The sequence below is a fragment of the Taudactylus pleione genome, unplaced genomic scaffold, assembly GCF_031769625.1.
Source record: "Taudactylus pleione unplaced genomic scaffold, aTauple2 ptg001352l, whole genome shotgun sequence".
Classification (NCBI taxonomy): Eukaryota; Metazoa; Chordata; class Amphibia; order Anura; family Myobatrachidae; genus Taudactylus; species Taudactylus pleione.
This window is the reverse complement of record NW_028285752.1, coordinates 1009121-1036975: the sequence shown is the minus strand read 5'-3', so window position 1 is coordinate 1036975 and position 27855 is coordinate 1009121. Positions and strand designations below refer to the sequence as shown.

At 42.8% G+C, this 27855-nt stretch overlaps 1 protein-coding gene across 1 annotated transcript in view; it reads left to right on the top strand.

Moving 5' to 3' along the window:
• Window positions 1–9974: 9974 nt before the first annotated feature.
• Window positions 9975–27855, top strand: part of LOC148443016 (usherin-like) — a 166081-nt gene continuing 148200 nt past the window's right edge. The window contains exons 1-5 of the mRNA XM_088463389.1: window positions 9975–10004; window positions 10292–10501; window positions 12681–12919; window positions 21677–21894; window positions 26070–26246. Coding sequence (XP_088319515.1) covers window positions 9975–10004; window positions 10292–10501; window positions 12681–12919; window positions 21677–21894; window positions 26070–26246 — 874 coding nt within the window. The remainder of the gene's footprint in view (window positions 10005–10291; window positions 10502–12680; window positions 12920–21676; window positions 21895–26069; window positions 26247–27855) is intronic.

Here is a 27855-nt window from a genome sequence, read left to right as displayed (position 1 = left end):
CAAGAGAAGTGTACTGTGCAGTGGTATATACATACATAATAATAACCAATGCTGAGAATTACACCCAGTATGCAGAACAAGAGAAGTGATACTGTGCTCTGGTATATACATTATAATAATAATAATAATAATAATACTATTAATAATAATAATAATAGCCGATGCTGAGAATTACACCCAGCATACAGAACAAGAGACGTGGTACAGTGCAGTGGTATATAAATAATAATAATAACAAATGCTGAGAATTACACCCAGCATACAGAACTAGAGAAGTGTTACTGTGTAGTGGTATATACATAATAATAATAATAATAATAATAATAATAATAATAACTGATGCTGAGAATTACACCCAGCAATACAGAACAAGAGAAGTGTTACTGTGCAGTGGTATGTACATAATAATAATATTAATAATAATAATAACCGATGCTGAGAATTACACCCACAAATACAGATCAAGAGAAGTGTTACTGTGCAGTGGTATATACATAATAATAATAATATTAATAATAATAATAATAATAATAATAATAACAACTGATGCTGTGAATTACACCCAGCATACAGAACAAGAAACGTGGTACTGTGCAGTGGTATATAAATAACAATAACAATAACAATAATAATAATAATAATAACCGATGCTGAGAATTACATCCAGCATGCAGAACAAGAGAAGTCGTACTGTGCATTGGTATATTAATAATAATAATAATAATAATAATAATAATATCCGATGCTGAGAATTACACCCAGCAAACAGAACAAGAGACATGGTACTGTGCAGTGGTATATAAATAATAATAATAATAATAATAACCGATGCTGAGAATTACACCCAGCAATACAGAACTAGAGAAGTGTTACTGTACAGTGATATATACAAAATAATAATAATAATAATAATAATAATAACAACTGATGCTGAGATTTACACCCAGCATACAGAACAAGAGACGTGCTACTGTGCAAAGGTATGTACTTAATAATAATAATAATAATAATAGCCAATGCTGAGAATTACTCCCAGCATACAGAACAAGAGAAGTGTTACTGTGCAGTGGTATGTACATAATAATAATAATAATAATAATAATAATAATAATAATAACCAATGCTGAGAATTACACCCAGCATACAGAACAAGAGAAGTGTTACTGTGCAATGGTATGTACTTAATAATAATAACAATAATAATAATAATAATAATAATAATAATAATAATAACTGATGCTGAGAATTACACCCAGAAATTCAGAATAAGAGAAGTGTTACCTTGCAGTGGTATATACATACATAATAATAACCAAAGCTGAGAATTACACCCAGCATGCAGAACAAGAGAAGTGGTACTGTGCACTGGTATATACATAATAAAAATAATGCTAGCAATATTAATAATAGCCGATGCTGAGAATTATACCCAGCATACAGAACAAGAGACGTGGTACTGTGCAGTGGAATATAAATAATAATAATAAAAATAACAAATGCTGAGAATTTCACCCAGCATACAGAACTAGAGAAGTGTTACTGTGCAGTGGTATATACATTATAATAATAATAATAATAATAATAACCGATGCTGAGAATTATACCCAGCATGCAGAAAAAGTGAAGTGGTACTGTGCACTGGTATGTACATAAAAATAATAATATTAATAATTATAATAGCCGATGCTGAGAATTACACCCAGCCTACAGAACAAGAGAAGTGTTACTGTGCAGAGGTATATACATAATAATAATAATAATAATAATAATAATAATAATAATAATAATAATAATAATAATAAAAACAACTGTTGCTGAGAATTACACCCAGCAATACAGAACAAGAGAAGTGTTACTGTGCAGTGGTATATACATAATAATAATAATAATTATAATAATAATAACCCATGAGAATTACAACAAGCATACAGAACAAGAGACGTGGTACTGTGCAGTGGTATATAAATAATAATAATAATAATAATAATAATAATTACTGATGCTGAGAATTACACCCAGAAATACAGAATAAGAGAAGTGTTACCTTGCAGAGGTATATACATAATAATAATAATAATAATAATAATAATAATAACTGATGCTGAGATTTACACCCAGCATACTGAACAAGAAACGTGATACTGTGCAGTGGAATAAAAATAATAATAATAATAATAACCGATGCTGAGAATTACACCCAGCATCCAGAACAAAGAGAAGTGGTACTGTGCACTGGGTAGGTACATAATAATAATAATAATAATACTATTAATAATAATAATAGCCAATGCTGAGAATTACACCAAGCATACAGAACAAGAGATGTGGTACTGTGCAGTGGTATATAAATAATAATAATAACCGATGCTGAGAATTATACACAGCAATACAGAACAAGAGAAGTGTTACTGTGCAGTGGTATATACATAATAATAATAATAATAATAATAACCAATGCTGAGAATTACACCCAGCATACAGAACAAGAGAAGTGTACTGTGCAGTGGTATATACATACATAATAATAACCAATGCTGAGAATTACACCCAGCATGCAGAGCAAGAGAAGTGGTACTCTGCACTGGTATATAAATAATAATAATAATACTAGTAATAATAATAATAATAATAATAACCCATGATAATTACACCCAGCATACAGAACAAGAGAAGTGTACTGTTCAGGGGTATATACATAATAATAATAATAATAATAATAATAATAATAATAACAACTGATGCTGAGAATTACACCCAGCATACAGAACAAGAAACGTGGTACTGTGCTGTGGTATATAAATAGTAATAATAACCGATGCTGAGAAATACACCCAGCAATACAGAACAAGAGAAGTGTTACTGTGCAGCGGTATATACATAATAATAATAACCAATGCTGAGAATTACACCCAGCATACAGAATAAGAGAAGTGTTACTGTTCAATGTTATATACATAATAATAATAAATAATAATAATAATAATAACCAATCAGAATTACACCCAGCATACACAACAAGAGAAGTGTACTTTGCAGTGGTATATACTTACATAATAATAACCAATGCTGAGAATTACACCCAGCATGCAGAACAAGAGAAGTGATACTGTGCACTGGTATATACATTATAATAATAATAATAATACTATTAATAATATTAATAATAGCCCATGCTGAGAATTACACCCAGCATACAGAACAAGAGACGTGGTACTGTGCAGTGGTATATAAATAATAATAATAATAACAAATGCTGAGAATTACACCCAGCATACAGAACTAGAGAAGTGTTACTGTGTATTGGTATATACATAATAATAATAATAATAATAATAATAATAATAATAATAATAATAATAATAATAATAACTGATGCTGAGAATTACAATCAGCAATACAGAACAAGAGAAGTGTTACTGTGCAGTGTTATGTACATAATAATAATAATAATAATAATAATAATAACCGATGCTGAGAATTACACCCATCAATACAGAAGAAGAGAAGTGTTACTGTGCAGTGGTATGTACATAATAATAATAATAATAATATTAATAATAATAATAACCGATGCTGAGAATTATACCCAGCATGCAGAACAAGAGACGTGGTACTGTGCAGTGGTATATAAATAATAATAATAATAATAATTATAATTATAATTATAACAATAATAACTGATGCTGAGAATTACACCCAGAAATACAGATCAAGAGAAGTGTTACTGTGCAGTGGTATATACATAATAATAATATTATTAATAATAATAATAACAACTGATGCTGCGAATTACACCCAGCATACAGAACAAGATACGTGGTACTGTGCAGTTGTATATAAATAATAATAACAATAATAATAATAATAATAATAACCGATGCTGAGAATTACATCCAGCATGCAGAACAAGAGAAGTCGTACTGTGCACTGGTATATACATAATAATAATAATAATAATAATAATAATAATAATAATAATAATAGCCAATGCTGAGAATTACACCCAGCATACAGAACAAGAGAAGTGTTACTGTGAAGTGGAATCTAAATAATAATAATAATAATAATAATAACCAATGCTGAGGATTACACCCAGCAAACAGAACAAGAGAAGTGTTACTGTGCAATGGTATGTACTTAATAATAATAATAATAATAACTGATGCTGAGAATTACACCCAGAAATACAGAATAAGAGAAGTGTTACCTTGCAGTGGTATATACATAATAATAATAATAATAATAATAATAATAATAATATTATTATTATTATTATTATGTACATACCACTTCACAGTAACACTTCTCTTGTTCTGTATGCTGGGTGTAATTCTCAGCATTGGCTATTATTATTATTATTATTTTTTTAATTATTATTATTATTATTATTATTATTATTATTATTATGTGTATACCACTGCACAGTATCACGTCTCTTGTTCTGTATGCTGGGTGTAATTCTCAGCATCAGTTGTTATTATTATTATTATTAACAACTGATGCTGAGAATTACAGCTAGCATACAGAACAAGAAACGTGATACTGTGCAGTGGTATATAAATAATAATAATAATAATAATAATAATAATAATAATAATAACCGATGCTGAGAATTACACTCAGCATCCAGAACAAAGAGAAGTGGTACTGTGCACTGGTATGTACATAATAATAATAATAATAATAGCCAATGCTGAGAATTACACCCAGCAATACAGAACAAGAGAAGTGTTACTGTGCAGTGGTATATACGTAATAATAATAACCAATGCTGAGAATTACACCCAGCATACAGAACAAGAGAAGTGTTACTGTGCAATGTTATGTCCATAATAATAATAATAATAACCGATGAGAATTACACCCAGCATACAGAATAAGAGAGGTGTACTGTGCAGTGGTACATACATACATAATAATAACCAATGCTGAGAATTACACCCAGCATGCAGAACAAGAGACGTGGTACTGTGCAGTGGAATATAAATAATAATAATAATAACAAATGCTGAGAATTACACCCAGCATACAGAACTAGAGAAGTGTCACTGTGCAGTGGTATATACATTTTAATAATAATAATAATAATAATAACCGATGCTGAGAATTATACCCAGCATGCAGAACAAGTGAAGTGGTACTGTGCACTGGTATGTACATAAAAATAATAATATTAATAATTATAATAGCCGATGCTGAGAATTACACCCAGCCTACAGAACAAGAGAAGTGTTACTGTGCAGTGGTATGTAAATAATAATAATAATAATAATAATAATAATAATACTAATAATAAAAACAACTGTTGCTGAGAATTACACCCAGCAATACAGAACAAGAGAAGTGTTACTGTGCAGTGGTATGTACATAATAATAATAAATAATAATAATAATAACCGATGCTGAGAATTACACCCAGCATACAGAACAAGAGACGTGGTACTGTGCAGTGGTATATACATAATAATAATACTACTACTACTACTAATAATAATAATAATAACTGATGCTGAGAATTACACCCAGAAATACATAACAAGAGAAGTGTTACTGTGCAGTGGTATGTACATAATAATAATAAATAATAATAATAACCGATGCTAAGAATTACACCCAGCATACAGAACAAGAGAAGTGTTACTGTGCAATGTTATATACATAATAATAATAATAATAATAATAATAATAATCGATCAGAATTACACCCAGCATACAGAACAAGAGAAGTGTACTGTGCAGTGGTATATACATACTTAATAATAACCAATGCTGAGAATTACACCCAGCATGCAGAACAAGAGAAGTGGTACTGTGCACTGGTATATACATAATAATAATACTATTAATAATAATAATAGCCGATGCTGAGAATTACACCCAGCATACAGAACAAGAGACGTGGTACTGTGCAGTGGTATATAAATAATAATAATAATAACAAATGCTGAGAATTACACCCAGCATACAGAACTAGAGAAGTGTTTCTGTGCAGTGGTATATACATAATAATAATAATAATAATAATAATAATAATAATAATAATAATAATAATAATAATAATAATAACTGATGCTGAGAATTACACCCAGCAATACAGAACAAGAGAAGTGTTACTGTGCAGTGGTATGTACATAATAATAATAATAATATTAATAATAATAATAATAATAATAACCGATGCTGAGAATTATACCAAGCATGCAGAACAAGAGACGTGGTACTGTGCAGTGGTATATAAATAATAATAATAATAATAATAATAACTGATGCTGAGAATTACACCCAGAAATACAGAACAAGAGAAGTGTTACTGTGCAGTGGTATATACATAATAATAATAATAATAATAATAATAATAATAATAATAATAATAATAATAACAACTGATGCTGCGAATTACACCCAGCATACAGAACAAGAAACGTGGTACTGTGCAGTGGTATATAAATAATAATAATAATAATAATAATAATAATAATAATAACCTATGCTGAGAATTACACCCAGCATACAGAAGAGAAGTGTTACTGTGCAGTGGTTTATACATAATAATAATGATAATAATAATAATAATAATACCGGCTGCAGTACAGGACAAAGGTTTAGCATAGTGCAAATGCACATACTGTACAGTAGGTCCCTAACCAAACCTTGCTTTCATTAGCCTAAGTGTGGTCTACACTATTGCTCACATTTCCTGTGCAGTCACATATGTGTAAATGACTAAATACAGATCACTGGTCTCGGCTGTGACTGACAGAGCACTGACAATTTCCCAAATGCTTGACGGACCTCATACGCTGCTTGTAGCGTTCATGGTTCGTCAAGCATTGAGGAAATTGTCAACGTTAACTGACAGTCCTGTTCCCCCTGGGATTCACTGATCTCTCGATCTGCCAGGTGCTGAGGGTGCGGCGGCTGTAATGTGTTCGGAAGAAACCACAGGTGCAAAATAGGCGCCCATGCGTGTCCCCTCAAACCTATATTGGGACTACTGTAGGAGCTAATGGCTATAAGTCCCGTGCAGGACACTGTAACATCAGCCGGGTGTAAACCCTGACTGTCATCCTGGTGAAACTTTGCTTTTATGTTTTTTACATACATTTTAGTTTGGCTTCTATATGTTTAGAGTACAGAAACTTTGGGGTCAATTCAATTAGGTGCGAGGTGCTGTTTTCTCTTAATTTTGCCGTCCAATTAGCAACTCGCACTGACTAGTCAGACTGAATTCACATCTTTCCTTTCGCACCTCCCTGTGGGTGAGAGATGGGAAGGAAAATTTATTTTTTAAGGTTAAAATGTGGGGACCCTGTGCTGAACCCCTTGGACAACCCCCCCTAATGACTGATTAGGCAATTGGAAGTTTCCAATTAGCTTAATTAGTCCAATAATTACATGTCATTTTTTTAGGGTAACATTTTTTTTCCTCAAAGGACCCCCAAATCAACTTTTTCATTAGTTTAGGCACCCCAAACAGTATTGTTTTTATTGAAAAAATTATTGTTTTTATAATTTTTTACAATTATTCAAAGTGCCCTCAAAGTACCTCAAAAATCTCCTTTTTTTCCTACTTTCTTTGAATTTTTCATTTAATTTGTTTGAGATTAAACAAAAAAGTTTGCTTTTTAAGTTTTTATCTTTTTTTTGCATTTAAAAAAACAAAACACAAATCAGCCATTTGACACCATTTAAAAACCCTCAGTACTCTCCTAATGCCCACAAACAGCCGTCTATACGGTCCTGCTAACGAAATGATCCATTTTGGGGGGTCTCCTCAATTTTCACTTCTCTCACATCGCATTTGGCAGTCAATTCGCAAATTTCCGCAGCGAGTACCGTAAATAGTCATTTCTAATCGGATTGGAGAATTCTTGGGAGCGTACATTCGTGCGAAGTCTGCGAGTTTTCATGAAACAACTCGGTACTCGCAATTTGCACCTAATTATGTGATACATATTTTACAGAATGGTATAATTGTTATTTGTTATTTTATTAATTAAATCAGTGATGAGGGACATGTGCCCTCCCCCCCCTCCCCTTTCCTTACCTGGGGCCCCCCGAGCCCTAACCTGGGGCCCCCCCGAGTCCAAACCTGGGGCCCCCAGCTCCTCCTTGCTTCATTGCCAGATTTGTTTGTTACAGCTTGTAACCCTTTTATAATACGCCTGCTGATGTTTTACTACAGTCCGGTGTCTCTTCCTCTGATAAATGTAATGTTTCATTCATTCCTGAAATTGAAGACTGTGTGTGGCCCTTTTGAAGGTTAGGGGGCCTCTGAAGTGATCTCTGATTTAGAGTATATCAATGTTATATTTGATAGTGTCGTTATACTGCTATATTTATGCCATTAGAAGTTCTGTGGGTCATACATAGGGGGATTAATGTCTAAAACGAATTTCAAAATAGGAAGTAAAAATTAAACATATTTTTTTTTTTTTACTGCTGCGAAAACTCAGAAACGCAAAAGCTTACTAAGGAATCCGTTTCAGAAAATCGCTTAGACAGTCGTTTTGTATTGCCATTTAGATCTATCATCCTGATTGATCACTGTGTAATTGGCCATTATTGAGCCTAATTTAACCCTATAAGAACTCCCATCCATCCACACTGTCTATTGCTCCTGACATTGTACAAATAACTTACGGATGCAAATCCTGACCCCTTCTGACCTTTTGCGATATTCGTGTTTAATTATACAAATGATTTTTGATAAATAAGATTACACGCTCTTCCATATGTTTATTCGCTTCTTGATGAAACCACAATTTAATTTTCATGCAGATTTGATGAAAATCTGCTTAATAAGTGCAGCGTTTTATTTATTCTGCCAATCAGTTTCCAGCGGTCGGGTAACACCGAGCGTTCTCATTACTGAACTTCTAATACATTGATCATATACTGTATAATCATTTCTTTTGTTTAAGAGTAAGAAATTCAAATGTGACTGTAACCAGTAATTCATTAGTTCTCAATACTATGTATCTATTATATACAGGTTGAGCCTCCCATATCCAAATATTCCGAAATACGGAATATTTTTAGCATGACTGAGATAGTGAAACGTTTGCTTTTTGATGGTTAAAAGTACACAACCTTCATTTAAGCACAAAATTATTACAAATATTGTATAAAATGACCTGCAGGTGTATATAACACATAAATGTATTCTGTGTTTAGATGTGGGTCTCTTTCTCAAGATATCTCTTTATAATATGCAATTATTCCAAACTACGGTATTCCAATATCCAAAATACACCTGGTCCCAAGCACTTTGGATATGGGAGACTCAACCTGTACATGGAAATACATCTATGTACAGTACAGGTCATATTGCTGTATACTGAGCCTTGGGAAGGTTATTTGTCACTTGCAAAATGACAGGAATATATATATATATATAGTTTTTGGTATAGGGGTTTCAAAGCACCTTATAGTATATATTACTGTAAGTATTGAGGGGCCTATTCATCATATGATAAATGGCCCGTTAACAATGCGGAAATGCTAGTTTCTGCATATTTAGGTTACCCAGCCATTCATCATATAGAACCATCTGATATTCAGCAAACTCTGGAAACGTTTAGATTTTCGGAGTTTGCCGGCGAGAACAAGCGACATCTTCAGATGGCGTTTGTTCTCACAGCTCCGCTCTTTCCTACAGGAAGGAGTGCCGGGATGTAATTGGTATTACAGCGGCAAAACAGGGTATTACAGCGGCACAAGTACTAGCGCGATATTTGTGGAACTGGCATCCCCATGCAAAGGCACTATACGTCCCGTGTATTGGGCGGATGGAAGAAATGTCCCATCAGTGGGGGAAACAAGTGTTTTTGCCAGCAGTAGTTGGCCCTTGTATCTGCTCATTGGAATTAAAGGCAGCTGTGTAGCAGCGGATGCGCACAGTAACCGCGTCTAGTAATGGTTCCATTAAAACAAAGCTTTAGACAGAGAGACATGAGATTGTTCTGTAGGACATGGATGGATGGAGAGAAGAGATTTCTAAGGTAATGTCTCCTGTGAAATGCTGATTCTGCCATAAGCTTTGCACTTTCCCTACACGTTACACGTAACCAGACCTAGTCATCCCATTGTTGATGTTCTAATTGTAATTTTGTCTTTAAAAACAAAATTAATGAACTTTTAGTAACTTGTAGGAATGTAGTTAAGACAAATGAAATTCATATATATTGTAGCCTTCAGGTAGAATGTTTCTTTATTTTATGAACTGTTTATGTGGCTGTAATAAAGCAGCCTGAGCTGTTTTAGGCTGATAATTATATTTCTGTTGCAGGTGTGGGCTGTGAATTCCGCAGGGAGAACTCCCAGCTCCTGGGTTTCCTGCAGGACTGGCCCCGCTCCCCCCGAGGGTGTACATGCTCCCACATTTCACACAGTGACCTCTACATTGGCTGTAGCTAATATAACCCCTCCAACTAAGCCCAATGGTGCAGTCATCCTTTATAGACTGTTCTCCAGGAGTAACAGGGGAGGCGACACTGTGGTAAGTAGGTCTCTTATACAGCAACTTAATGTTACACTGTGTGCAGGCTCACTAAACGCAGGGAGTCCCCACTCAAATGTCTGGATGCCCAATCCAAAATTCAAATAGGGGAGGCACACCAACTGCCAGTGAGTCCCGGCCGCCGATGTTTGGGGTGGCAGTTGGTGTGGCTCTCCTATTAGAATTGTGGACGGTGCTGACACTGGTCATGAATATTCAATTGGTGCCAGAGCTGTACCTGGATATTCTGGTGCCCGGGGATTATTCTCCATGGTTCATTCCCACAGCACCCCCCTTTTCTGGTTACTCAGTACTTAGCATAGGGTTCCTCTCAGCTTCTGTTCTCTCAGTTTCCCCTCTGCACTGAGAGTGTTGTGGCATCATGCGGGAGCCGGGTACAGGTGCCACCAGGCCTGCCATCTATACTACATGTACTATGACCCATCTGTGCACTGTAAGACATGCCAGTACTGTACGTAGATAGAAGCACATTGGCACAGGGCATACTCCGGGTCTGCTGCAGGGCATAGTAGTAGGATGGATTGATATTGGTTTAGACCAATGGGAGGGGGGGGTCTCTGGGTGTTTCCATGTATTGGCCCCTGACTTTATGCCTTCACAAGGCTTTTTTGAAAGCAAGGTTTCATTTTGTGAGCCAAAACGGCGGTGTGTGACAAGGAAAACTGCGGACAGAAGTGATGTCATCGGCCCCTGGTGATGTCATAGGTTGGATTATCATGAAGTTTGGTTCAGTCTGCAAGATGGCCGTGCACGGGCACGTTCTAGAACATCACAGAAGGAAACGAGGCACCAATCAGAGTGCATAGAAGATGTTCTGTGATGGCCTGGAATCTCCCACATGGGCATCTGAGTTGGGCTGGAAGGGAGAGAGTCGCGTACTGTATTTTTCTTTAATATTTCCATTTATTCTTTTATTAAATGTTTAGAATAGATGGACATAGGGCAGAGGTTCCCAAACTCAGTCCTTAAGGCATCCTAACAGTCCAGGTTTTAAGGATATCCATGCATGTACATAGATAGTATAATCAAACTGAATGAGGTACAGTCCTAATCTAGTCACCTGAGCTTAAGTATGTATATCCTGAAAACCTGGACTGTTAGGGTGCCTTGAGGACTGAGGATCTGATTCAGACCCAGACGCTAAGCTGCGATTGCACGCTATGGGCGATAGTCGCCCGTCTGTGTATGCGTCGCAGTGCGCGTGCACGTAAGCCAGTCACTGCAATCGTGAAATGTGCGTTCGTAGTACACAGACTGAGATAGAGGGCGTCCTTAAGCCTGGCCGTGCGTTCGCGGAATTTGCATAGCCGGCCCCTGACGGCTGTGAAAGTGCGCTGCGTTGCGTCTGAATCGCCCCCTGGTAACAACTGACAGGGTATTGATAACAGAGAGCCCTTTTCCCTGTAAATCTCGGGTTGGGTATGAAATGCCGACGGCCAGGAACCCGTCTGACTAAATCCCGACATCGTGCACCCGAACGCTGAAGATCCTGACTTTGGCTGGTAAGTACCCTAACTCTCCCCTGTCACCCCCTAACCCTCCTTTATTGGTGCCTAACCCTAACCTCTCCCCAGTGGTACCTAACCTTCCCCCCGGTGGTGCCTAAACCTAACCCTCCCGGGGTGGTGCCTAACCCTAAGTCTCCCCGGGGGTCTCTAAACCTAACCCTCTCCCCCCGCAACTAAGCGCTAACACTGCCTGGCTTACCTTCTTTCGTGAAGCTGTCTGTCTAGATTCCAGCGACGGGATATCATTGGGCGTCTGAATTTCGACACCTGTCTTTAGTCTCGCGTCGGTATTTAGACGCCGGGATTTAGTCACACGGTTTCCTGTCCGTCGGCATTTTGACTGTATCCCATATATCTCTATATGAGTGCAGGTTCCCAGGTTGGCTGTTCTGCCAATGTAGCCGCCCTTGAGATACTGACCCCAGTGGGCAGTTGTTTTTAATGAAAACATTGGGAACATGTTCTACTTTTGCAGCGAAATAACTTTTTTAACCATTCACCTCTCGATCGTGGGGATATACTTGTTTTATTCATAAAGTAAAGACCTGTAAACCACATATATATGGTCTGAGAATTACTGTTTAGTTTAATGTCTCTTTAAATCCGTTATATGAATTATAAGACAGTTAGTTTTCCCTTTATGTCCGCAGCTGTCTGAAGGAATATCAAACACGCAGACTCTGTACGGTTTGACGCCCTTTACTAATTACTCGGTCGGCGTGGAGGCCTGCACTTGTCTGACCTGCTGTAGTCAGGGACCTGTGGCTGAACTGAAGACCTTGGCAGCGCCGCCCTCCCACCAGCGACCTCCACGTGTAACGCACAAAACTTCAAGGGCAGTTTCTCTGCAGTGGAGCGAGCCGCGGTCACCTAATGGCATTATTCAAAGGTAAGTGTTTAATTTCTGTGACATTTAGGAATCTCTTATAATTAATTAACTAAATGTCACATTTCACTCAAACACATAATAAATGAAGCTGCTGGCAGTGCGTCTTTAATCATGTCACGCTGTTCCCCTGTAAGATGTGCAGGGGGATCTGCACGTTTTTAGGACAGGTTGAACCATGGAGACTATTTTTCAGAATTTGCTTTTTATATTTACGGGGGGGCAAAGTCCGGATTTTTTTCCTAGTTTGTTATTCAGTGGAAAAAGACCGAATGCCGAGCCTGCAAAGGGACCACTTAAACGTTTGGTTTTATATATAAAATGTCTGTTTTTCAAAATAAAGCCATACTGCGGAGCCTGGCACAGAGAGGGAGGAGGTAACGTCAGTCCAGCAGGTAAAATAAAGCCATACTGCGGAGCCTGGCACAGGGAGGGAGGAGGTAACGTCAGTCCAACAGGTAAAATAAAGCCATACTGCGGAGCCTGGCACAGGGAGGGAGGAGGTAACGTCAGTCCAACAGGTAAAATAAAGCCATACTGCGGAGCCTGGCACAGATAGGGAGAAGGTAACGTCAGTCCAGCAGGTAAAATAAAGCCATACTGCGGAGCCTGGCACAGAGAGGGAGGATGTAACGTCAGTCCAACGAGTAAAATAAAGCCATACTGCGGAGCCTGGCACAGAGAGGGAGGAGGTAAAGTCAGTCCAACAGGTAAAGTAAAGCCATACTGCGGAGCCTGGCACAGAGAGGGAGGAGGTAACGTCAGTCCAACAGGTAAAATATAGCCATACTGAGGAGCCTGGCACAGAGAGGGAGGAGGTAACGTCAGTCCAACAGGTAAAATAAAGCCATACTGCGGAGACTGGCACAGAGAGGGAGGAGGTAACATCAGTCCAACAGGTAAAATAAAGCCATACTGCGGAGCCTGGCACAGGGAGGGAGGAGGTAACGTCAGTCCAACAGGTAAAATAAAGCCATACAGCGGAGCCTGGCACAGAGAGGGAGGAGGTAACATCAGTCCAACAGGTAAAATAAAGCCATACTGCGGAGCCTGGCACAGAGAGGGAGGAGGTAACGTCAGTCCAACAGGTAAAATAAAGCCATACTGCGGAGCCTGGCACAGAGAGTGAGGAGGTAACGTCAGTCCAACAGGTAAAATAAAGCCATACTGCGGGGCCTGGCACAGAGAGGGAGGAGGTAACGTCAGTCCAACAGGTAAAATAAAGCCATAAAGCGGAGCCTGGCACAGGGAGGGAAGAGGTAACGTCAGTCCAACAGGTAAAATAAAGCCATACTGCGGAGCCTGGCACAGAGAGGGAGGAGGTAATGTCAGTCCAACAGGTAAAATAAAGCCATACTGCGGAGCCTGGCACAGGGAGGGAAGAGGTAACGTCAGTCCAACAGGTAAAATAAAGCCATACTGCGGAGCCTGGCACAGAGAGTGAGGAGGTAACGTCAGTCCAACAGGTAAAATAAAGCCATACTGCGGGGCCTGGCACAGAGAGGGAGGAGGTAACGTCAGTCCAACAGGTAAAATAAAGCCATAAAGCGGAGCCTGGCACAGAGAGGGAGGAGGTACCGTCAGTCCAACAGGTAAAATAAAGCCATACTGCGGAGCCTGGCACAGGGAGGGAGGAGGTAACGTCAGTCCAACAGGTAAAATAAAGCCATACTGCGGAGCCTGGCACAGAGAGGGAGGAGGTAACGTCAGTCCAACAGGTAAAATAAAGCCATACTGCGGAGCCTGGCACAGGGAGGGAGGAGGTAACGTCAGTCCAACAGGTAAAATAAAGCCATACTGCGGAGCCTGGCACAGATAGGGAGGAGGTAACGTCAGTCCAGCAGGTAAAATAAAGCCATACTGCGGAGCCTGGCACAGAGAGGGAGGATGTAACGTCAGTCCAACGAGTAAAATAAAGCCATACTGCGGAGCCTGGCACAGAGAGGGAGGAGGTAACGTCAGTCCAACAGGTAAAGTAAAGCCATACTGCGGAGCCTGGCACAGAGAGGGAGGAGGTAACGTCAGTCCAACAGGTAAAATATAGCCATACTGAGGAGCCTGGCACAGGGAGGGAGGAGGTAACGTCAGTCCAACAGGTAAAATAAAGCCATACTGCGGAGCCTGGCACAGAGAGGGAGGAGGTAACGTCAGTCCAGCAGGTAAAATAAAGCCATACTGCGGAGCCTGGCACAGAGAGGGAGGAGGTAACGTCAGTCCAACAGGTAAAATAAAGCCATACTGCGGAGCCTGGCACAGAGAGGGAGGAGGTAACATCAGTCCAACAGGTAAAATAAAGCCATACTGCAGAACCTGGCACAGGGAGGGAAGAGGTAACGTCAGTCCAACAGGTAAAATAAAGCCATACTGCGGAGCCTGGCACAGAGAGGGAGGAGGTAACATCAGTCCAACAGGTAAAATAAAGCCATACTGCGGAGCCTGGCACAGAGAGGGAGGAGGTAATGTCAGTCCAACAGGTAAAATAAAGCCATACTGCGGAGCCTGGCACAGGGAGGGAAGAGGTAACGTCAGTCCAACAGGTAAAATAAAGCCATACTGCGGAGCCTGGCACAGAGAGGGAGGAGGTAACGTCAGTCCAACAGGTAAAATAAAGCCATACTGCGGAGCCTGGCACAGGGAGGGAGGAGGTAACGTCAGACCAACAGGTAAAATAGAGCCATACTGCGGAGCCTGGCACAGAGAGTGAGGAGGTAACGTCAGTCCAACAGGTAAAATAAAGCCATACTGCGGAGCCTGGCACAGAGAGGGAGGAGGTAACGTCAGTCCAACAGGTAAAATAAAGCCATACTGCGGAGCCTGGCACAGAGAGGGAGGAGGTACCATCAGTCCAACAGGTAAAATAAAGCCATACTGCGGAGCCTGGCACAGGGAGGGAGGAGGTAACGTCAGTCCAACAGGTAAAATAAAGCCATACTGCGGAGCCTGGCACAGAGAGGGAGGAGGTAACGTCAGTCCAACAGGTAAAATAAAGCCATACTGCGGAGTCTATCACAGAGGGAGGAGGTAACGTCAGTCCAACAGGTAAAGTAAAGCCATACTGCAGAGCCAGGCACAGAGAGGGAGGAGGTAACGTCAGTCCAACAGGTAAAATAAAGCCATACTGCAGAGCCTGGCACAGAGAGGGAGGAGGTAACGTCAGTCCAACAGGTAAAGTAAAGCCATACTGCGGAGCCTGGCACACAGAGGGAGGAGGTAGCGTCAGTCCAACAAGTTTAATAAAGCCATACTGCGGAGCCTGGCACAGATAGGGAGGAGGTAACGTTAGTCCAACAGGTAAAATAAAGCCATACTGCGGTGCCTGGCACAGAGAGGGAGGAGGTAACGTCAGTCCAACAGGTTTAATAAAGCCATACTGCAGAGCCTGGCACAGAGAGGAAGGAGGTAACGTCAGTCCAACAGGTACAGTAAAGCCATACTGCAGAGCCTGGCACAGAGAGGGAGGAGGTAACGTCAGTCCAACAGGTAAAGTAAAGCCATACTGCGGAGCCTGGCACAGAGAGGGAGGAGGTAATGTCAGTCCAACAGGTAAAATAAAGCCATACTGCAGAGCTTGGCACAGAGAGGGAGGAGGTAATGTCAGTCCAACAGGTAAAGTAAAGCCATACTGCGGAGCCTGGCACAGAGAGGGAGGAGGTAGCGTCAGTCCAACAAGTTTAATAAAGCCATACTGCGGAGCCTAGCACAGACAGGGAGGAGGTAACGTTAGTCCAACAGGTAAAATAAAGCCATACTGCAGAGCCTGGCACAGATAGGGAGGAGGTAACGTCAGTCCAACAAGCAAAATAAATCCATACTGTGGAGCCTGGCACAGAGAGGGAGGAGGTAACGTCAGTCCAACAGGTAAAATAAAGCCATACTGCGGAGCCTGGCACAGAGAAGGAGGAGGTAACGTCAGTCCAACAGGTAAAGTAAAGCCATACTGCGGAGCCTGGCACAGAGAAGGAGGAGGTAACGTCAGTCCAACAGGTAAAATAAAGCCATACTGCGGAGCCTGGCACAGAGAAGGAGGAGGTAACGTCAGTCCAACAGGTAAAATAAAGTGTAGTTAGAGTTAGACAGACCCAGGGAGCCCTAAGGCAGAGTACAAGTTTGGGCCATTTCCCACATACGTTTGTAAAAGTAAAAATCGGCTTAGGGCAATCTGGGCCCCTCAGGTTCCCCTGGAACCTGGCCGGGAGTCTAGGCTGTATAATGCCTCATCCGCTGTGGTTTGGGGTGTCGCTAGCTGCTGAATAGAATAGGCCAAGAATTACAAGCTCCCGTATTTGTAGTCCCTCCGCCAACTGAACACTAAGGTGTTGATTAAATTTTAGGCCATGCCCGCCATCTAGTGCGCGGATATGTCGAACTTACGACAGCCCCAAGGTCGCATGATATTGTACACACCCTTATGGGGCTGCAAACCAATATATGCGATTTTAGGGTGAAATTGGGGCGAATTGGAGTGCCGCTGCTGTGTGTTCTGCAAGGACACATTGCCCGCATTTGAATCGACCATTAACAGTTTAATGCCAAACCACACCAACATACATCTCTTCATTCATCTCAAAATATCTCCCAACCCAACCTCTCCGCTCAGCACAAGATCTGCGTCTCTCATCCCCACGCATTACTTGTTCCCATGCACGGTTACAGGACTTTCTTCGGGCTGCACCCACTCTATGGAATGCCTTACCACGAACAATAAGACTTACCTCTAGTCTCCAATCCTTCAAGCGTTCCTCGAAAACTCACCTCTTCAGGCAAGCTTATCAGATTCCAGAACCGCCCACATAACCTTCATAGCTTCCATATCTAATTACATCCCCTTTCACAGTCCACACACAATCTCACACATTGTCTTTCTTTTACATCCTCCTGATATTTGGCCGACATTCCTGTGTGACTGGATCATGCAGCCAACCAAGAAACTCTGCATTGTGGCTGGACCAAAATGCAATATATAGCACCTATCCTTGTGTAATAGCCTGTGAGCGTGCTCCGCCGCGTGTAATAGCCTGTGAGCGCGCTCCGCCGCGTGTAATAGCCTGTGAGCGTGTAATAAGCCTGTGAGCGTGCGCCGCCATGTGTAATAGCCTGTGAGCGCGCTCCGCCGCGTGTAATAGCCTGTGAGCGTGTAATAAGCCTGTGAGCGTGCGCGGCCATGTGTAATAGCCTGTGAGCGTGCTCCGCCATGTGTAATAGCCTGTGAGCGTGCGCCGCCATGTGGAATAGCCTGTGAGCGTGCTCCGCCGCGTGTAATAGCCTGTGAGCGTGCTCCGCCACATGTAATAGCCTGTGAGCGTGCTCCGCCACCTGTAATAGCCTGTGAGCGTGCTCCGCCGCGTGTAATAGCCTGTGAGCGTGCTCCGCCGCGTGTAATAGCCTGTGAGCGTGTAATAAGCCTGTGAGCGTGCGCCGCCATGTGGAATAGCCTGTGAGCATGCTCAGCCGCCTGTAATAGCCTGTGAGCGTGCTCCGCCGCGTGTAATAACCTGTGAGCGTGCTCCACCGCCTGTAATAGCCTGTGAGCGTGTAATAAGCCTGTGAGCGTGCGCCGCCATGTGTAATAGCCTGTGAGCGTGCGCCGCCATGTGGAATAGCCTGTGAGCATGCTCAGCCGCCTGTAATAGCCTGTGAGCGTGCTCCGTCGCGTGTAATAACCTGTGAGCGTGCTCCGCCGCCTGTAATAACCTGTGAGCGTGCCCCGCCGCGTATAATAAGCCTGTGAGCGTGCTCCACCGCGTGTAATAGCCTGTGAGCATGCTCCGCCGCGTGTAATAGCCTGTGAGCGTGCTCCGCCGCGTGTAATAGCCTGTGAGCGTGCGCCGCCATGTGTAATAGCCTGTGAGCGTGCTCCGCCATGTGTAATAGCCTGTGAGCATGCGCCGCCATGTGGAATAGCCTGTGAGCATGCTCCGCCACGTGTAATAGCCTGTGAGCGTGCATCTGCCGCCTGTAATAGCCTGTGAGTGTGCTCCGCCGCCTGTAATAGCCTGTGAGCGCGCTCCTTCGCGTGTAATAGCCTGTGAGCGTGTAATAAGCCTGTGAGCGTGCGCCGCCATGTGGAATAGCCTGTGAGCGTGCTCAGCCGCCTGTAATAGCCTGTGAGCGTGCTCCGCCGCGTGTAATAACCTGTGAGCGTGCGCCGCCGTGTGTAATAGCCTGTCAGCATGCTCCGCCATCTGTAATAGCCTGTGAGCGTGCTCCGCCGCGTGTAATAGCCTGTGAGCACGCTCCGCCATCTGTAATAGCCTGTGAGCATGGTCCGCCGCGTGTAATAGCCTGTGAGCGTGGTCCACGGCGTGTAATAGCCTGTGAGCGTGTAATAAGCCTGTGAGCGTGCGCCGCCGCATGTAATAGCCTGTGAGCGTGCTCCGCCATCTGTAATAGCCTGTGAGCGTGCTCCGCCGCGTGTAATAGCCTGTGCGCGTGTAATAAGCCTGTGAGCGTGCGCCGCCATGTGGAATAGCCTGTGAGCGTGCTCAGCCGCCTGTAATAGCCTGTGAGCGTGCTCCGCCGCGTGTAATAACCTGTGAGCGTGCGCCGCCGTGTGTAATAGCCTGTCAGCATGCTCCGCCATCTGTAATAGCCTGTGAGCGTGCTCCGCCGCGTGTAATAGCCTGTGAGCACGCTCCGCCGCGTGTAATAGCCTGTGAGCGTGTAATAAGCCTGTGAGCGTGCGCCGCCATGTGGAATAGCCTGTGAGCGTGCTCAGCCGCCTGTAATAGCCTGTGAGCGTGCTCCGCCGCGTGTAATAACCTGCGAGCGTGCTCTGCAGTCATCTCAATTTCCGTTCATGACAAATCTGCATGTAGAATCTTAGGCAAGGGATGTAGTCAGGATCTCGGCAGTCACAATACCGGCAGCAGAATCCTGATAGTCAAAATACAGAGGAATCTGGCCGGTGAGTATTAGGGTTATTATTATCCTTTATTTATATGGCGCCACAAGTGTTCCGCAGCGCCTTACAGAGTACATAAAATAATAGGTGAACAAGGAACGAAAAACTTACAGTACATTACTGGAGAAGCACATGAGGGAAGAGGTCCCTGCTCGTGAGAGCTTACATTCTAAAGGGGAGGGGCAGACAGACAGGCGTGACACAGAAGGGGAGGGGCAGACAGACAGGCGTGACACAGATTTGGGAGGGGCAGACAGGCAAGCGTTACACAGAAGGGGAGGGGCAGACAGACAGGCGTGACACAGAAGGGGAGGGGCAGACAGGCGTGACACAGAAGGGGAGGGGCAGACAGACAGGCGTGACAGAAGGGGAGGGGCAGACAGACAGGCGTGACACAGAAGGGGAGGGGCAGACAGACAGGCGTGACACAGAAGTGGAAGATAGGGAGGAAAGAGCATGAGGTGGGTTAGGATGGGAGCTGGAAGGCTTTGATGAAGTAGTGGGTCTTGAGAGCCCGTTTGAAGATTTGGGTTAGGGTTAGGCACTAGCAGAGGGTTAGAGCTCGGCTGCGGTAAGGGACGGTTAGTGTTAGGATACGGTAGGGGAAGGTAGGGTACGGTTAGCGTTAGGCTGCGATAGGGGAGGGTTTTGATTAGACTACTCATGGGGATGGTAAGGGTTAGGCTGCTGTAGGGGAGGGTACGGTTAGCGTTAGGATACGGTAGGGGAGGGTACGGTTAGCGTTAGGCTGCGATAGGGGAGGGTTTTAGTTAGACTACTGATGGAGATGGCTAGGGTTAGGCTGTGGGTGGGGTGGGTTAGGATTAGAATACTCACTAAAATTCGTCGGCATTGTTACTGTTGGGATTCCGCTGCCGGTATTGTGACCATCAGGATGGCCACTTCTGGGATATCATACCTAACCCCTAGGCAATCTGTGTGTGTCTGACTGTTGTGGATGTCCAAGTCCACCAATACATATCTCACCTGTCCAGCTGCCCAGCTCTGCCATGCAGTAATTAAACAGTTTCCATTTTGGTAAGGTATTGTGACCATCAGGATGGCCACTTCTGGGATATCATACCTAACCCCTAGGCAATCTGTGTGTGTCTGACTGTTGTGGATGTCCAAGTCCACCAATACATATCTCACCTGTCCAGCTGCCCAGCTCTGCCATGCAGTAATTAAACAGTTTCCATTTTGGTAAGGTCGTTACAAGGTGTCTGCGGGGTGCCCGCTGCTTTGGCTCATGGTGTAGCGCTCATACAGTTGCGATCAGTGTTTTAGGGTAAGCGTTATTGTCAAAGTGCCGGTGCCCCACGGCAGTTTACTGTATGGTGATATAAATTAGTTCTAATGTGCCCTATGCAGCCGTAACAAAGAGCTGACGCTCCAACTGCAGCGCCAGAAATCAGCAAATCTTTGATGAACCCGATGCGTCTATTAGGTCAGTAGAATTCACACATCGATAAACCTACAGACGTGTCCAAATATAGAGCGCGGTTATGTTTTTATTACTCTTCTTAATTTACATCTTGTGGATTTGAAAGATTATATATTATATTTCCGCTTCTATAGTGATAACTCGCCGTGTTTTATCTTAGATCACATGCCATGAATACACTTTTTTGGGGTGGGATAGATATGTGACTTTTTGAATTCATTGCTGGGACTTCAGAATTGTGTTCTCTGAGGTTCCTGTGAGCTGGGTTCATCGGTCACACAGATCCCCGCAGGCTGGAGCGAATGGGGAAAGGATATCCATTATATATGGTCTGTTGGATGCGCTGAGAGACCCGTTTACGGCTAATTTCCCAAATGTGATATCATAACACTGGATTTACATTTATCTCCTACAGGTATGAGGTCCACGTGCAGGTGATCTGCCCTGTGACATCTGAGAACGTTGGGACATCTTGTACTGAAGGACCACTGGAAATTAAATACTCTGGAGGGAAAGACACTTGTGAAGTTACCGACCTCCAGCCGTTCACTACTTACCACCTGCGCCTCGCGTCCTACAATACGGAGGGCAGCACCAGCTCTGACTGGATCACTTGTACGACTTCAAAAGAAAGTATGTCCACAGCTTGCTGAGTGTTATAGTCCTCCCTGAGGTGTACGGAAATGATCAGACTATACTTTATATTCTTAGGTATTATTTCCCTACAACTGTGATTTATTCCAGGGCACCAGCTGTCTGTGCCGCCATTTTGTGTGGGCATTCATTTTATGGTCTACGGGAGACTGTGATTATTAAACCAGAGGTGTGCAGCTCGAGTCCCAGAACGATGGTGCACTGATAATTGGGATACCAGAACTTACAGCAACACTCAGGGTACCAGCTAGAGATGATGAAGCTGTTACAACATTTTTAAGGGCATATTTATTATTTACTTATGAAATCTGACCGGATTGCAGCCCCCATAGAGACCTAAGGGGGCTGCAGCTGCTGTCTGACATGGCGAGACCTCTCCATAGTGTACATTCAGGAGGTCCTTAATATTTGTGGGTATACACAGCCGTTTTCAGGGAATATCCCTCAAATATTACTTGATAAATAGGCCTCTTAGTGGATCAAACTTTGTGGCAAGTCAGGCTGTTTGTGTGGCATTCCGGTGATATGGTCATCGATATTTCGCCCTAGGGGGAACTAAGCCTTGAAGAGAGATAAAGTACCAACCAATCAGCTCCTAACTGTCATTCTTCAAACACAGCCTGTAAAGTGGCAGTTCAGAGCTGATTGGTTGGTACTTTATCTCTCTCCAAGGCTTAGTACATAGACTCCTATATTTGCATTGTATGGAATTCAATAATCTATTCCAGGGATTCTCCAACTCCAGTCCTCGGGTACCAAAAGCAGGTCATGTTTTTCATTAATGATACTATGTACAGGTGAGTAATCTAGGTTAATTGCTTGGTCAGTAATTATCCCACCTGCTTCCACAGAAAGAAGTACTGAAAATCTGTGGATGTGCCCACTTTACAACTTCACCTTTTGCATTTTGTACGCTCCAGAGATCACATAGTGGAGGCGGCCATTTTGTGTGCGGTTCTTGTAGGATTCGTAGAGATTAAAATGGCTCTGACTTCACTGAGACACTTCATGACCAAGTATTTGTGAGGTGATGCTCCATGGTGCAGGGATAGTGGACATGTGTATGAGGACTACTGCTGCTGCCCACAAAATGGCTGCCTCCGCTGAGGGCACGTGACAGGCTGGCTTGAATAAAGATGTGTAAGCTTAATATTGTTATGACTGTTACTTTTTTTTTTTAAAATGCTTCCTGTAATCAAAGCAGACATCATGTTCTAATGTTTTCTTTGCTTATTATGATCAGAGAGATAAATGGTCATGTCCTTGGCCCGCGTACAAAGTTGCTTTCATCAGATGTAGTATGAATGAAACGCTGCTCGCTAATAAACAAGTGCGGGGAGGAAAAAAAAAGTATTGATTGATTAGTCAGCGAAATGAATTATTGTACACAAATTGCTTTTTAGGAGGCTTTTTAACAATCAGGAAACATGCTAATGGCTGGAGCAGTAGGGATACAAATTACAGGGCGACACGGCGGCATCACTCACTGGCTTAGAAGCCCACTTTAAACAAACATTTGTTCACTTCACAAAATCCTTTGGGCTCGATAGTAATAAATACTAAACTTGCCAGACATCATTTATCTGGGAAAATGGAGAAATCATTCTAATTAAACCAACTAATCTAGATACATTCACCAGTCTGTTAGGAGAAATTGTTTGAAAGTTTGGTGCAAAAAAAAAAAAAAACACTTTAAAAAATTAACTCTACCGAAAACTAAAAGTTTTTTTGTTGGGGGGAGGGGGGGGCGGAATAAGTTGCTGTAAAATAAAATGCCAAGTATTACTAATTACTTCTGTTTAGTTGTTTTGGCAATTTACCACCTCTGAGTGTACAAACCTCTCTCTGACTCCTCCTGGCCTTGCTCAGGTTGTCAATGCCCCTCCCCCTGAGTGTACCTATTGCAACATTATGTTTTTACAGGAAAGCACATTGCTAGGATAGTCTGGTAAAACGCTGCCACAAAGGGTGGCACTTGGTGTACATCAATGACCAGTGGCAATCACGTATAGCCATACCCAGACCCGGCTGGTTTAGAGGTCATTTAAGCGGAAAGGGATGGTATCTATATAAATGATTGTGCATGGTCTGTCCCAAGTCATATACTGTATGTGTAGTGGGAGTAGGGGCCCTTGGCTGTGGTATGTGGTGCCCTCACCCTCCAATAGCTGCCACAGTAACATGGCGTACACACTGGGCGATTAGGAAAGACAGTACAATTATGACATCGTAATCGTACCTGATCACCTGTAGGGTCTGCACTGAACGATCAGATGAACCTTCCATCATCCCTGAACATGGCCAATCTGTCCTTATCGGCAGATTGACCTCCATGTTTAGGTGATGATACATGTCGGAAACGACCAGCGGGAGCGCACATCGATTACTGAGCGATTGTACGATTACGATGTCGTAATCGTGCAATCGCTCAGTAATATCGCCCAGTGTGTACGCACCTTAAGATCTGTGGAATTGTGTGTGGGCAGATTATGGGGGGGGAGCAGGGGTTGTTGGAGACCACTCGATGGGTCCATAATGCCAGTAACTAATAATACTGTATCCCTATGGGCAGACATCATGGTAATATACAAGTGTACACAGAAGCAATACTTCATAATTCCTCCGCAGTACAGACTCCCCGTAGGCGGTATGAGAGGCTACAGACTGGCGCCTACCTACTGTACTGTGTTGGGGGGTTATACTGTGCACACAAGTGGCAACGCGTCAGTAGGTAAATCCATGAGTTCACTCATCACATTTGAAAGGTCACTAATTGTTATATAACACCTGATTCAATAATGAAATTACAAAATGTAGAAAACGTATATCAAAGGTGATTTTCCTGTTAGCATTGGTGCCCTGTGCCAGAAAGAGCATTGGCACGCCTCCTCATTTTTCAAAGGGACATAGTGCACCCAAAAAAGGGCCATGGCCTCATGGGGAAGGGCCAGGGAACAGCTAGGGGAGGCCAGGAGATGCTGGGGATAAATAGGGACATAATATAGTGCACCTGAGAGAGGGCCATGGCCTCATTGGGAAGGGCCAGGGAAGAGATAGGGGAGGCCAGGAGATGCTGGGGATAAATAGGGACATAATATAGTGCACCTGAGAGAGGGCCATGGCCTCATGGGGAAGGGCCAGGGAAGAGATAGGGGGAGGCCAGGAGTTGCTGGGGATAAATAGGGACATAATATAGTGCACCTGAGAGAGGGCCATGGCCTCATGGGGAAGGGCTAGGGTAGAGATAGGGGAGGCCAGGAGATGCTGGGGATAAATAGGGACATAATATAGTGCACCTGAAAGAGGGCCATGGCCTCATGGGGAAGGGCCAGGGAAGAGATAGGGGAGGCCAGGAGATGCTGGGGATAAATAGGGACATAATATAGTGCACCTGAGAGAGGGCCATGGCCTCATGGGGAAAGGCCAGGGAAGAGATAGGGGAGGCCAGGAGATGCTGGGGATAAATAGGGACATAATATAGTGTACCTGAGAGAGGGCCATGGCCTCATGGGGAAGGGCCAGGAAAGAGATAGGGGAGGCCAGGAGATGCTGGGGATACATAGGGACATAATATAGTGCACCTGAGAGAGGGCCATGGCCTCATGGGGAAGGGCCAGCGAAGAGATAGGGGAGGCCAGGAGATGCTGGGGATAAATAGGGACATAATATAGTGCACCAGAGAGAGGGCCATGGCCTCATGGGGAAGGGCCAGGGAAGAGATAGGGGAGGCCAGGAGATGCTGGGGATAAATAGGGACATAATATAGTGCACCTGAGAGAGGGCCATGGCCTCATGGGGAAGGGCCAGGGAAGAGATAGGGGAGGCCAGGAGATGCTGGGGATAAATAGGGACATAATATAGTGCACCTGAGAGAGGGCCATGGACTCATGGGGAAGGGCCAGGGAAGAGATAGGAGAGGCCAGGAGATGCTGGGGATGAAATAAGAAGCTACAAGCAAGAATGATAGTAAATAGAAATTTGAGAGGCTCAAACAGCGCCCCCTGACCTGTGGTGCTCTGTGTGATGGCATCGGCCGCACTACCCTAGCTACAGCCCTGTCCTACATAGTGTAAGCTGTCAGCCATAGCAAAGTGATATCAGGGGTGAGAATAGCCGTAACCATAACTAATGTCTGTATGTTATTTCTGTTCCAGAACCAGTGTACAAATCTAACATTCAAGTGTTAAGCAATGTGACCACACTATTCCTGGACTGGAGACTCAGCTTCCAGCTCAATGGGCAGCTCAAGGAGTTTGCCGTAACCGAGAGAGGCCAGCGCCTCTACAGTGGCTCAGACAGCAGCCTCCACATTCCAAAGACCACGGACAGAAGTGAGTGATACGTGTCATCTAACAAAGTGCTTCTGGCGCTTCCAGATGTTTCATTTATGTGAATAAAAAGGATAGTTTGAGCGAGACAGACGCGCGGCCGGGTCACCCAGGACCTGACGCGCTGAGAGGGGCTGACTTAGCGTGACTGACAGTATATGAGGTCACATCTCTATATTTTGCCCTAATAGGTACAGAATAATGTAGATAAGATGTCATTTCTCTCCTACTTACTAAATTTGGAAATCATCATATGTTTGGGGAAATATTTATAAGACCCTTCACAATAACAATAAAGGCTACAGTCTCTATAAATGCAGATATAGAACCTTAGCACCAGCTCTATAAATACAGATATAGAACCATAGCACCAGCTCTATAAATACAGATATAGAACCTTAGCACCAGCTCTATAAATGCAGATATAGAACCTTAGCACCAGCTCTATAAATACAGATATAGAACCTTAGCACCAGCTCTATAAATACAGATATAGAAACTTAGCACCAGCTCTATAAATACAGATATAGAACCTTAGCACCAGCTCTATAAATACAGATATAGAACCTTAGCACCAGCTCTATAAATACAGATATAGAACCTTAGCACCAGCTCTATAAATACAGATATAGAACCTTAGCACCAGCTCTATAAATACAGATATAGAACCTTAGCACCAGCTCTATAAATACAGATATAGAACCTTAGCACCAGCTCTATAAATGCAGATATAGAACATTAGCACCAGTCTCTATAAATGCAGATATAGAACCATAGCACCAGCTCTATAAATACAGATATAGAACCATAGCACCAGCTCTATAAATACAGATATAGAACCTTAGCACCAGCTCTATAAATGCAGATATAGAACCTTAGCACCAGCTCTATAAATACAGATATAGAACCATAGCACCAGCTCTATAAATACAGATATAGAACCTTAGCACCAGCTCTATAAATGCAGATATAGAACCTTAGCACCAGCTCTATAAATACAGATATAGAACCTTAGCACCAGCTCTATAAATACAGATATAGAACCTTAGCACCAGCTCTATAAATACAGATATAGAACCTTAGCACCAGCTCTATAAATGCAGATATAGAACATTAGCACCAGTCTCTATAAATGCAGATATAGAACCATAGCACCAGCTCTATAAATACAGATATAGAACCATAGCACCAGCTCTATAAATACAGATATAGAACCTTAGCACCAGCTCTATAAATGCAGATATAGAACCTTAGCACCAGCTCTATAAATACAGATATAGAACCTTAGCACCAGCTCTATAAATGCAGATATAGAACATTAGCACCAGTCTCTATAAATGCAGATATAGAACCATAGCACCAGCTCTATAAATACAGATATAGAACCATAGCACCAGCTCTATAAATACAGATATAGAACCTTAGCACCAGCTCTATAAATGCAGATATAGAACCTTAGCACCAGCTCTATAAATACAGATATAGAACCTTAGCACCAGCTTTATAAATACAGATATAGAACCATTGCACCAGCTCTATAAATGCAGGTATAGAACCATAGCACCAGCTCTATAAATGCAGATATAGAACCTTAGCACCAGCACTATAAATA